This window comes from Trichosurus vulpecula, chromosome 4 (genome assembly GCF_011100635.1).
Source record: "Trichosurus vulpecula isolate mTriVul1 chromosome 4, mTriVul1.pri, whole genome shotgun sequence".
Classification (NCBI taxonomy): Eukaryota; Metazoa; Chordata; class Mammalia; order Diprotodontia; family Phalangeridae; genus Trichosurus; species Trichosurus vulpecula.
In genome coordinates this window covers 258,197,148-258,210,840 of record NC_050576.1, presented here as the reverse complement: position 1 = coordinate 258,210,840, position 13,693 = coordinate 258,197,148, and the positions used below count along the sequence as shown (strand labels likewise).

Here is a 13,693-nt window from a genome sequence, read left to right as displayed (position 1 = left end):
TACACAGGGTGCCTGAGATACGTACGTAGACACACACATACATAATACAGATACATACATACACGATACAAAGATAAAACTGCACTCAAACATACACATACACATACACACGCAGAGTTCCTATTATTGGGGTGTTGTTTCCTCTATTAGATGCAGGCTTTCTTAGGGCAAAACTGTTTCATTTTGTTTTTTACCTTTCTTTGTAACCACAGTGTTCAGCAGTCTATGTTTAAAGAATGATAGAAGCAAAATAGCTAGCCATAAATTCCTTCTCTTCCCCCCACCCCTTGTGCATTCTCTCTCTCTCTCTCTTTCTTTCTCTCTCTCTCTCTCTCTCTCTCTCTCTCTCTCTTTCTCTCTCTCTCTCTCTCTCTCTGTCTTACTCTCTCGTTTTCTCTCTTCCCATCCTTCTTTTTAAGGTACTACTTTGAAAAATCTCTTCCACAGCTTTCTCCTAGGAGTCCCTAAACAATACTAAAGGGCAGGGAGGAATATAATTGCAAAATACAAAGGAAAGGATGCCCAGAATATCAGAGGAACATAGCCTGTTAGAACTGGAAGGGACCTGAACGATTATCTCATGCATTGGCCTCAATTTTCGGAAGAAAACTTGAGTCTAGGAGAGTCAGAGATTTGCTGAAAGATGCATGAGCCTTGTCACTTTACTTAACGCTCTCGTTTTTTGCCTCATCTCCAAGACCACCAAACCCATCCAGTCTTCATGAATAGTGGAAAGAGGGCATGTCTCGGCTCTATCGATTTCTTGAAAAACAAAAACCACCACTAGGTGGTGCCATACTATTTATAATGTGCCAGGATACACTTTTTGAGCAAAAGCAGATCTTGAAGAATAGTTAGATATTTTGAGAAGTTTTTTAAATTAAAAATGTTATTATAAAATATTATATATATTATTAAATTAAAATATATATTATTATATAAAATATTATATATATAGTGATTCTAGACATGGTATTTTGCAACATACTAGATATCCAATAGATATTTATTGGTTTTATTTTGGTAATTAATGTGAATTTTGAGAACCAGTTTCCTTCTTGAGGTAAACATTTCAGATGCTACCTGGATTTTAGTTTGAAGGTCATCATTTCAGATGGAAATTTCAATACCTTTTCACCCATACAAGTACTAACTGTTTATTTTCCATTAGTTTGTATATATTCTAGAATATCATGGTAATTTATATTAATATAACTTATATTAATATCTATACATATGTATAGATAGCTGAAGCCAAATATACGCCCCTCCTCTCCAATCTGGTATTACTTGCAGTTTTTAATTGACAGATAAAATCTTTTGTGGTGTTTAGAAATGGAAGTAGAATCCCCGAAGATTAAAAAAAAATAGCATAATTGTAATAAAAATGTGAGGATGAGATGTTAATTTAAATGTATATTATACTTTAGAGCTTACAAAACACTTTTCCTACAACCGTTTTATGAAGTAGCAGCACAAATATTAGCCCCATTTTTTTAGATGATAAAGCCGAGGCTTAAGTTGCATATTTCTCTATAGCTAGTAGAGCTCATACTCCAAGTCCACTGTGTTAGTGAAAGAATTCTTTAAAAAATAATTTTTTTTTCAGAAAATATAACATCTCTTTGTTATGCTATTCAATGTTTGTTCTTTTGTGGTTATCCTCAGAAGCTTTCCTAAATTAATTTTCATTTGGTTTCTTAAATGGAGTTTGTACTTTCAAATTCTGCATGGAAAGGTGAAGCCTGCTGAGGAGTTGAGCTTGAAAGGCTTTGAAAATGGTCAGTTTTAGCTGTTCTTAAGAGTAGAATCATGAAGGGCTTTTATTTTCATTAATGTTAATGACTCTCATGAGACATCTGGTATGAATCCCATTTCTGTGGTGCCAAACCTCCATTAGTGCCCCCGAAAAAAATCTAACCTGCCAATAACATCATCTCTCTATTTCCTAAACAAATAATGGGAATCTCACATGCCCAGATTGTGAGCACTCTGCTAGAAAACATGTGTAGGTCTTAGCATTTTTTTTTTAGTTTATATGTGTCTGAGGCTTTTAGACAAGGTGGGCAGAGAGCTGTCCGGGTCTGGTTTTCCTAGGTGACCCCAGAAACCCTGTGTGACATGCTATGAAGTAAAAAGAAAGAGCCATACTCTCTTTGCTTTTTTAATGCTGAATTCTAGTTGGCTTGTATGTAGCCAGTCTGAAGATACATTTATTCATTCAATAATTCAACAGATACTTATTAAGCATCCATTATGTGTTAGGGATACCAGTGTAAAACAAAATTCTCCTTGGTGTCAATGATCTTACATCTTGTTGCAGGGATGGGACACAGATAATTAAATATAAAAAGTAATTTCCTGGAATTAGGGTAGGGGGGGTGGCACCAGCAACTAGTAGTGGTGGGGGATCAAGATAGGTTTCCTGCAGGAGGTATCATTTGAGCTGAGTCATGGAACGAGCTAGGAATTCTGTGAGGTAGAGATGAAGAGGGAGAGCAAAAGGTCAGTTCGGTTGGAAGATAGAGTGCGTGAGTGGGAGTTTTATGAAATTCTAGGAAGTGGAGAAAAATCTACTGGAGCCAAGTTGTGAATGATTCTAAATTATTTCTAGAAGCAGTGGGGTTTATTGTCAAGGAGTAACATTTTGGCAACTTTGTGGAGTGGGGAAAGACTTGAGAATGGGGACCTATAAAAAGGTTATTGGAATAGTCCTATTGGGAAGTCCTGAGGACCAGAACTGGGTGGTACAAGGAGAGGGAAGGGGTGAGAGAGCCAGATGAGACAGATGTGGTAGAGGCAAGCTCAGGCAGACTTGGGCTAAATGATCGAACAGGGGTATAAGAGAGGTGAAAGAGTGGAAGATGGCTCTGAGGATGGTGATGCCTTCCGGAACAAAAGAGGAAAGTTATGAAAAGGGGAAAGAAAGGGAGTTCTGCTTTGGGTGTGCAACCAGGTACCCTGGAGTCTAGTAGCTTTCCACCACCACCGCCACCACCATCATCATTTATGAACATTTAATTAGAGCTTAAAAGTTTGCAAATCACTTTCCAAATATTATTTTATCCTCATAACAAGCCTTTTACAGATGAGGAAACTGAGATAGACAGTGGTTAAGTGACTTGGCCAGGTTGACACAGCTTATAGATATATTGAAGCAGGATTTGAACTCGGGTCATCTGAGTCCAGGTCTAACTGCTTTACTACCTTGGTGCCTCAGTGAGCCGTCTCCTGAGAAATAGCTGAGAGCAGCCCTGAGGTAGGATTTTGTTCTGCCACTTCCCATCCCTGGTATAATCACGAGGAGCCAGTCCTTTGGGGAAGATTCATCCTGATGGCAGCAATGAGCCTTGACCACTGCCCTAAGCTTCTGACTTAGGGGCTGTGGGAAAAGGAGAGCAATTGGTTCTCCCTTTCCCTGCTCTTCCATGGTGGCTCTTCAGGAATAAGGGCACTTGGCTTTAGTCACTAGATACCATTCCTAAGCAGAAAGATGTTCATAGTTCCTAAAGAAAGTTGAGGAAATTGTTATTGTCAGGTATACTTAAACAAGGAAGGAAGGAAGGAAGGAAGGAAGGAAGGAAGGAAGGAAGGAAGGAAGGAAGGAGGGAGGGAAGGAAGGAGGGAGGGGAGAGAGAATCTTGTGGTGTCTTATCGATTTAGTGCATTTGATTCGTTGTTATCCCAGTGAAATATTGTCCTGTTCTGTGAATATCACAGCATTGTATGGCCATAGCTTTACAGCAGCAAAGAACCAGAGAATTAGTCCACCCCTCCCCTATGTCATTTTAAAGATGAATAAACCAAGGACCTGAGAAGTTAAATGACTCGCCCCATTCATACTGAAGTATAAGATCCTTAAAACAGGAGCCTTACTCAGTAAGGACAAAGCCAAACTGAATTTTAATAAAGAAGGAAAAATCTGCTGAAAAGATGTGAAGAATGACTTTAGGTCCCAGTGGTTACTCTTATGCCATATTTCCTGTGTTGACTCAATTTAATGAAACCTCTCTTGAGTATTGACTATGCTCAGGGACCAATAAAAGGTGCTTTCCCTACAGGGATTGTTTTGCAACTTTAGGCACAGAGCCTTTGTTGTACATAGTAAATTCTTAATAAGTGTTAACTTTAATTATTAAATTTCAATAGAATAGTAATAAATTTTTGTTGGCTTTTAATAATTACTTAATAAATTATTAAGACAACATGGTGTGGTAGAAAGTACACCAAATTCAGAGGCAGAGAATCTGGATTCAGATGCTGGCTGTACTGCTTGTACCTTGAGGAATCCATATAGGTAATCGAAATGTTATTTTCTTCATTTATAAAATTGCGAAGTCAGTCTCGATAATCTTTAAGGAGTCTTAAAGTTTATGATATTATGTCACTCTGATTTAACACTTAATATTAATGAAGTTACTTTAAAAATTTTAATTTAATCATCTTCCTTCTAAAATAAAGAGAAATTCACAAATAGAGTACAGATGAAATATACATATTCCTAAATTAGATTTTGATGCTGAATGGTATTTTGTTTGACATTTCTACATACACAAGACTAACAACTCTATTTTCAATTATCCTTAAGGAGCTTGATGTGAAACTCAGCTGTGAAGGATTAGGGAAATCATGTCATCCCCACAACCCCACCATACTTGATCTCTCATTGTAGGTCTTCTACTTCAATTTTTTTTTTTTTTTTTTGCTTTTCATACCCTGTGTTGGTGCCATATAATAACCAAAGATCAGAGAACTGAAACAAAGGAGAAAATAAGCAACTGTAGAAGATAGTGGAGAGATCTTCTGACTTGGAGGGGAGGAGAGGCAACAGTTCCTGTGAAAAAACTTTGGGGGGGTTTTCGCTGACCAAAGGTTCAATATGAGTCAGCCATGTGGCAAGGGAACTATTCACAAACCAGAAACAATTGCATGAAGGGAGACTCATAGCATTTGGAACTGAAGAGGAAGTGAGTTCTAATGTACTTTGCCCTGGTCAGACTTAATCTGAAATACTGTGTTCAATCTGGAGTGCCACAGTTACAGAAGGGCCGAGACAAGCTGTCTGAAAGTGGACATCGAAGTTGAGTAGAAGACTGGACACCATGATGTATGAGTATTATTGGAAGGACTGGCTGAGTATTTTTAGCCTAGATGAGAGAAGAATTGGAGAGGGCATGATAGTTGTTTTCAAATATTTCAAAGACTACTCTATGGGAGTAAAACAAGACATGTTCTTGTTAGCCCCAAAGGCAGAAGAGGACCAGCTGTTGGGAGTTTCATAAGGGCAAATTTAGGCTTGATATTAGGGGTTGAAAAAAAAAACCAAAGCAGACTTCCCAGCACTTAGAAGGAGAATGGGCCTCTGGGAGCACCCAGAGGTAGTGAGTGGATTTTCCCTCAGTCATGTTCTTCTAGCAGATGTTGGGTGATCTCTGTTCACAAGGGTGTTACCGAGAGGATTTTTGTCTGAGGTAGGCATTGAGCTAGACAGTCTGAGCTTTTTTCTCTTTCTCGGTTACTATGTTTCACTAAAAATATAGTTACTGTATTTCATTTTTCTTTTCATAAGCAGTGACACACTCTTTCCTCTCTCACTTTTTTGACTGTGAGACTAAACACTAAATGTTTTCTCTTTCATCCTTATGCCTTCTTTCACAGTCTCATTAGCAGTTAATTGTGAGGGGCTAGCAGTACACTGGCTTATTTGCCATGGGCTTTGTCGTACAAAGAATGCAACCTGTTCTTCTTTTATTTATTTATTTATTTATTTATTTATTTATTTTTTTGGTGGGGGACACTGAGTCCTCCATCACATCCAGGACCAAAGTGTAGCAGTCAGTCATGGATTTAGTGCCCCAGCTGATCAGCTTTTACTTGTTCAGTTTCTGATCTGGAGCAGCTCATCTCCTCCTTCATGAGCCTGGTTGACCCTTTTCTGCGGGGAGGGTGAAGGGAGAAGACAGGATTTAGTGTAGACCTCAGTCAGCTTTAGCCCTTCAGCAGCTCAGGACTTCTGAACTAGACTAAGCCTCGCTTAGTAGCAGGGTTTATAGACATGCGATCACTTATATTGGTATCTCTCCATATTGGTGCCTGATTTAGTTTAACACTCATTTTATCCTTACTGTAGCTCAGAACTCTCAAACTTGCGCAATTCACCAACCTCCCTTAGTAGCAAGAATTATAGACTGTATTACATAGTGGTGCTCAATTTAGTGCAACACTCATTTGACTTTAACTCTATTATAGCTCAGAACTCCTGAGCTCAGGCAATCCACCAGCCTTTGCCTTCTCTAGTAGGGATTATAGGTGTGTCTCATCATGCTTGGTCTCTTTTTAAATTTCAAGATAAAAATATAAAAACTGATAATTGAGATAGCTCAGTAGTGAGTGTCTATTACCAGTTAAGTACATGTTACTAAATCATAAAGATTTCCTTTAATTCTTAGTTACCAACTTAGTTTTGCACCTACCAATATTTATTATGTATTCTATTGTATAATAATAATAATTATCATTATTTTAGTAGCAGCAAAAATGCAGAGAGGTAAAGGAGAAAGATGACCAGGTTTGATTCCTGGCTCTTAATTATTACTTGTGTGACAATGAGGCAGATCTTCAGCCTCCCTGGGCCCTGCTCCCTCTTCTGTGAACTACTGAAAGGCCTTTTGAGGTCCCTTCTACCCCTAAATTCCATGATCCTTTGACTCTATCAAGTTTTCAGTTACTTTCAAGTTCGTATAGATTCCATTTATAGATTCCATTTTTGTTATTTTAAAGTATAATATGATGTTCTCAACCCAGATGTAATCAAAAGAAGTATTTATTTACACTTTTTACAGAATCATTACATATAGAAAGAAGGTTTTGTAATGTCACACATCAGTATATTCATAATAAATGCGTACTTCTGACCTCCTGACACTCTGAAGTGACCGGATGCTTTCGCTTCTTGTTCGGATATTTGATTTCTTGAACAACCTCCGTGAAAACGACCGACACATGAAAAAGTAAATGATAGGGTCCAGGCATACATTGCATGCCGACAAGAAAAGTGTCATTTCTTTGCAGTAATAGAGAATTACGTGTCCCGAATCATCTAACAGCCTGTCCAAATGGCTAAATGTAAACGGTATTCGACATAAATGATAGGGCAGAAAGCATGTGAAAAAGACAGCCACCACAACTCTGATGCTTTGGTTATGCTTTCGTTTTCTGCTTGATTGACTAATAAATTGCTTGCTAGATTTCTGTATGTACCTGGATATTGCAATGTAACATCCAATCAGTATCACTAGGACGGCAACGAATAAACAGCTGTTCACATGGGTGACTGCCTCGTGCCATTTCACGCCTAGAGGACTTTTAAGTTTTGTGCATTCATTGATGGTTTCCACCGTCGGTTGACCATTTGTGAGGATTATGTTGGGTAAGGCCAGAAAACCCATGACCACCCAAACACAAGCAGACAAAACCTTTGTAAAAGTGATGCTGTACATCCTAGAATCACCAAATGGCTTCACCACCTTAAGGTAGCGATCGATGCTGATCAGTCCGAGGAAGATGATGGACGTGTACATGTTTGCATAAAAGAGAACAGATGAGTAGCGGCAGAGGAAAACGTTGAAGTACCATGGCCCGAATCCTGTATCGCGAACTATCCGGAAGGGAAATGTCAGGGTCATTATCAGGTCTGCAACCACGATGTTTTTGAGATAGAAAATGAAACTCGTTTTGTTTCTGATATGGAAGAAAATCCACACCGCAAGGCCATTGAGCAGAAGGCTTGCTACAAATATGACAAGGTAAAGAACCGGTAGGACTATGGTGACAAATTCCTTGTTAGCGGTTGTGTTCTTTGCTTGCAGATCGCTGGAGTTACTTGAAAAAGAATTGCCTTGGTTCAGTTCATCATCTGTAAAAGAACAAATAGCCCTTAGTGGTGATGGTCGTGACCAATATTGCTTTGCTTTTTTACATTGGCAGTGTCTACAATATCAGGGATGAAAAATACCCACTCATTAGATCACAACCAGGAAGCAAAGTTTTGATCGTGTCTATACTAGTGTTCATCTCAGGGCAGCTGGGTGGTGTGATGGACAGAGCGCCACAACTGGAGTCAGGAAGACTCGTCTTCCTGAGTGCAAATCTGGCCTCAGACACTTACTAGCTGTGTGACTCTGGGCAAGTCACTAAACCCTGTTTGCCTCAGTTTCCTCATCTGTTAAATGAGCTGGAGAAGGAAATGGCAAACCAGTCCAGTATCTTTGCCAAGAAAACCCCAAATAGGGTCAAGAAGAGTTGGACACAACTGAAACAACTGAACAATAAGAAGTGTTTATTTGGTTTTGTGTGTGTGTGTGTGTGTGTGTATGTGTGCGCATGAGCACATGTGCACGCTCTGGTGGCCCATCCATCATGTATCTCTTATATTTTTAGTAGATAGAGCACTGGACCTAATGTCTGAAAGACCTGAGATCAAATCAAGCCTAATATATTTACTAGCAGGATGACCTACTTGACCTCTGTTTGTTTCAGCTTCCTTATCTGTAAAATGGGGGTCATAATAGCACCTACTGGGATCCCGTGGTTATTGTGGGGATCAAATGAGATGATATTTGTATTATGCTCTGTAACCCTTAAAATTCTATGTAATTTTGTATATAAAATTCTCTATGTAAATATATATTCTCTATATAAAATTCTATGTAGTTCTATAATAATTCTATATAAATGCAAGCTATATTTCATATATAAAATATATAAATGTATTATTAAGTATTATAAATTTTATATTTTATATTTAACTACTTAGACACCTAGGGGTCGGGAGGCAATTGAACTGGTAGGAAACTTGCAGTATATTGCTCTGGACATGTTTGAGCCTTTTAGAAAATCAAGTTCTAGACAGTTATGGAGCACAGGTCCTCAGAAGCACTAATTTCTTTAATAATAATAATAATAATAATACTCTTGCTTCCGAGGGACTATGTTTACATCACTGGGCAATGACTAGCTTAGTGCTATTTCATCACTCATATATGTGTTAGAATCTGGCAAAGCTTCAGGTTTTTTATGGGTGTATAAAGTTAATATTGTCATCTCTATTTATACGTTTGAGTGTCTTTTGCATGTATATATGTCTGTGTCATGTAATGCACTAAACATTTAATGAGTGCCTATTTTGTACATGATTGTCTTCAGAAGTAAACATAAGCAGATAGTCCTTTAGAAATTTAGAAAATATGTTTTGCAGTAATCCCCCCCTCCTTTCTTTTCCCTTTCCCATCCCTTTTTTCCCTTTCCTCTCTGTCCCTCTTCCTTCTGCTTCTTCCTCTTCCTCCTCTTCCATTAATGACTCTATTTCTTCTTGACCCAACTCTTTTTCAGCGAGTTATTTTTCAGATATGGGCTGGAAGAAATAGTTACTAACAGGCAGCTTCTCTGTGTCATATTTAGAGTCATGTCTATCCATTCATTCGACAGAGATGTGGCAAAGAAGTTGTTTATTTTTTTTTCAAATTGCAAAACAGGGCCCCTTAATTTTTGCCTGAGTTGAAAATCTAGACTTTTCCTACATCATTTGTTTCCTTTCCTTTATATTCTTTCCCTCTCACTCCATGCTGTGAATTGTTTTTTTTAATAACTAGTTTCCCCAGCTCGAAGGCCCTTAACACAGGCTAGTAATTTCTCTCTGGACTATCCTGTTCTAAAACCATAGTATTAATTAGCCTTTATGAGTTTGAAATGCCTGATTCAGCTCCCATATGCGTTGTTATTCCCCATTGTGAATGTTCTCTACAATTGCCTCCTAACCCACCCTTGCTTAAGGAAGTGTCCGAGCAAGGTCTGTGACCTAAGATAGGCTTATGGTCTCCTCCCTCTGGTCCCTTCCCCCCAGCTTCTTTCTTAGTATTAAAAGTACCTTTGTAAATGTATGTTTTTACTGGACTGAGGCATTATATTAGGCTGTCAGGAAGATGGGGTTTGGAGGAAGCATGAATTAGATTATGGATTTAGTTTATCCTGGCTTTCTATATATAAACATCACCTGTTTATCTCATCCTGACCCTGGGTTCTCAGAGAACACACTCTGACAAGTCCTATGGCTCTGGTAGGCTTTGAGATTGGTCCCACGTTGGACTATAGACCTGCTGTTTGTCCAGTGACCGTTCAGAGAGAATTAACACCTGGGGGATTGATTTATTGTCTATAGAAACTCTCCTCTATGACCTAGTTAGTGACTCACCCAGGGTCACACAGTATGTGTCAGAGACAGTACTTGAACTCTCTTCATCTCCAAGGTCAGCTCTCTATATCCTGCTTCATGAGGACTTTCATTATTATTTTTTTAAGAGTTAGTTTACCAACTATCTCACTTTCTTGATTTTTTTTTTGTTCAAGAGGATATAACTTGCATGATGGCGTATTCTCAGAGCAATGCATGCAGCATTCCAAAGGCTTTTATGAAACAGCTGCTATTGTGGCAGGGATTACAGAGATAAAACAACCAAATGCCACCTGCCTTCAGGAAACTCATAGTCTACTAAGAAGATATAATACTTAAATATAATAGTATTAATAATAAGAATAATACTGATACAATATAATTAGCATAGACACCTTACAGGAGATGGTCCCTGAACTGAGTCTTGAAAGAAAGCTAAGTTCTGAGAGACTGAATTGATGTAGGAGTCCATTCCAGCCCTGGGGAAGAGCCTGAACAAAAACAGGCTGACCTTGGGTGCTCAGTGGATGGAAAGCTGGATGTGGAGTTGAGTTTGAATCTTGCCTCAGTCATTTATTAGATGTGAGACCCTGAGCACTTGCCCTGCTGAGTCCTGAATCTCTCTGTCTCTCTATCCCATTTTTAAAATGAGAAAGCTGAATTCTATGGCTTTTAAGCTTCCTTCCATCTCAAAAATCTATGAATCAAGAGAAAAATAATGGACTAAATAAGAATTGCTGACATTTGCATAGCACTGTCAAGGAAGTATTTTGTACAAAATAGTCTGACACCCTCATAGCAAAGATCCAAGCAGAGAAGGGTAAAGAAATTCATTTAAGAGGAGAGCTACCCACTCTTGGAATGGAGTTCCTGAGTTCCGACAAAGTTAGATCACCACTGTGGGTGGTCAGACAGGTGGAGGAGGAGGAGGAAGAGGAAGAGGAAGAGGAAGAAAACTGAAACAATTTTCAAAGCACTTTTTAAAAATTCTTGTTCTTAAGATATCTCAACTTTGTCACAGAGAACAAACTATTAGATGTGAAGAAAGATTATGGTCATAGAATCCATGTAAATTAATTCTATTATAACTAATGTGGGAAAATATATTTATAATTAATATAAATAAATATGAAAAAAAGTAATAGATGTGCCTGACCAGAAAAAGAATGCTGGTGGGTGGTGGTTCTTGAATCATCTTGTGGTTTTGAGACAAGTCGGTGTTGAACTTGGTTATGTCTATCTTGGTGTTATCTCCCACTGTTCTGGCAATCGACTTTCATGCGCAATGTTAACCATTAGTGTAAAGGGAGAGCTTCTGGTTAATGCAGAAGGGATAGGCCTAGACCTGACTGTTTGCTTATGTAGTCATTCCAAAATCTGCAGCTCATTTTTAGTCAAATTAGTTGTGACTTAATTTTAAATATAACATAATGAGAGAGAAAAATCATGGTTCCAGAGAAAGACACAAGAAAGAGGCTAGTTTCTAGGGATTTCTTTGGTATGTTCTCAAGGATCGGCCCTCCATTTCTTCATCCTTTTCAGCTCTCACCCTTTGTTTTTCTAAAGAAATATCTCCCCCCCATTTCTCCAAAAACTTGTGGCCCTAGCAGCTCTTATTTCCCATACTCAACTTCTCCTTGCTGCTAGTTAGCGGCGTGACTGAATAAATCAGGCACGAGTAATTGAATGGAACCTTTTTTTTTTTTTTTTTACTACCCCAGATTGTGACATGCAGTATTGTTTCCCCCATCTGTATGTAAGAGTCCTGCCCAGGTAGAAAATCTTATGATGACACCAGCCTTGGTGATTCAGTTAAGGAAATACCAGCTGCTATTTCTCCTCTCTTGGCAAATTAAACTGGTAAGCTACTTGAGGTTTCCTTTTTATCCATCATGCACATCCTGCCCGATGTTTTGCGGAGTGTTCAATAACTGTTTGCTGATTAATGTTAGTTTTATTTATTGGATTTTTGGTACTGATTCATAAAGTCAACGCTGTCAAGAACTCCCACCTCCCAGTGTGTGATCTCCCTGCACTGTTAGAGATCAGCGGCTCATATGTAACTTAATCTTAGAAAGTTGCCTGGGAGGTTAAGTCCAGGGTCATATAACCAGTTTATGGCAGAGGTGATATTTGAACTTGTTCTCTTTGTTGGTAGAGCTTTAAGGGTTTGGAGAAAGAGAGGGAGAGAGAATGGACTTTTTTTTTTTTCATTCTTCTTCCTCCTCTATCGCTGTCCAGTCTCCCAAAGTGTCCCACAAAATTTTGGGGGGAGTTCATTAACTCTACTCATGGGAAGGATTTCATTTGACTTTCTTCCCTCGCTGCAATTCTCTGAGCTACGTTAGTTTTTATTGATTTGAATATAATGCCAAGGAAGTGATAGGTACAGGATTTGTAGTGGGAAGCAGTCGTTGGTGCTGATTTTAAGAGGAGTGGGAGGCAGGGAACGAAGGATTCCTTTTCTTAAGCCATCACGTTGAAATTCAATCTTGTAGTTGGAAAAAGACCATATGGCATCGTCATATCTGTATCTGAGAGCGATATATCCTCTTTGATTATCCCCCAACCCCATGGGTGATGAATTATTGCTCATCAGGGGGTGGGGCTTTTTGGCTCAAAATGTGGAAGTATCAACAGTGTGGCTCCCTAGTACCCGATAGGGTGGGAACCAAAAGCTGAAGTAATGCAAATTATAGGGTGTTACTCATTTTGGCTTAGGAGCCTAAGCGTGAGCATTTTCTAAATAGTTACCTAGGGTGATAGGGTGACATTGTCTTTTGCCTTTCTTGGGAATCTCAGTGAATCTGGTTTTAAAAAATTAAATCTGGAAAATAATATGTCGTTGGTTGCAGTTTTAATAATGCTTCTTACATATATGATTATTTTCATCCTAAGCATTATTTTGGGGCTGGTCTGTCATGAGAAAAAAAAGTACCTTAAAATAAAGTGAGACAAGTCAAACATATCTAAATAATGCCAACATATGGGTTTGCTATTTTGATTCGGGTGTGCTTCTGGTGATTTAAAAGTTATTGTCTTAGGCTTTTATTTAAAAAAAAAAAAGACATCCAACAGTAGAAACAAGATACTTGTGGACCACATGAGACTTCCTTGTACTTTCAAGTTTCTGGTTTTTACCTGGTAATTTCCCGCGCAGCAGGTTCAGCCCCATTCTTTAGCTGGGATAGATTTTTAAGCCAAAATGCTTGTCAGGACACACACGGATAAGACTGAGTCTTGGGTTCAGCACAGGCTGTGCCTGTCTGCCCTCCTAGGCAAAAATGAAGGTGAAAAATAAAAAAATAAAATAAATATTTCAATAGGAAGGAATTTCAGTTTCTCTCTCTCTCTGCCTTTCCCCTCCTCCATCCTCCTCCCCCTTTTTATGAAAATTTATTTTCATAGTCTCTTAGGCTTAGTCACCCATCTGGATATGAAGAATGGAATTACCATGTTACTCTC

The 13,693-nt window shown here is 38.6% G+C and overlaps 1 protein-coding gene across 1 annotated transcript; it reads right to left on the bottom strand.

Annotated features, from left to right (window-relative positions):
• Positions 1–6,875: 6,875 nt before the first annotated feature.
• On the bottom strand, positions 6,876–13,403 carry GPR87 (G protein-coupled receptor 87). Its single transcript, XM_036753242.1, has 2 exons — positions 13,370–13,403; positions 6,876–7,915 (listed from the first exon to the last, which is right to left on the bottom strand). Exons 1-2 carry the CDS (start codon positions 13,401–13,403, stop codon positions 6,876–6,878), a joined length of 1,074 nt encoding a protein of 357 aa, XP_036609137.1.
• Positions 13,404–13,693: the final 290 nt, after the last annotated feature.

Coding starts and splice junctions, on each gene's coding strand:
- GPR87 (XM_036753242.1), bottom strand. CDS start 13,403: ATGGGGCTGAACCTGCTGCGCGGGAAATTACCAG. Junction 7,916..13,369: donor GCTGCGCGGGAAATTACCAG/GTAAAAACCAGA, acceptor GTTCTTTTACAG/ATGATGAACTGAACCAAGGC.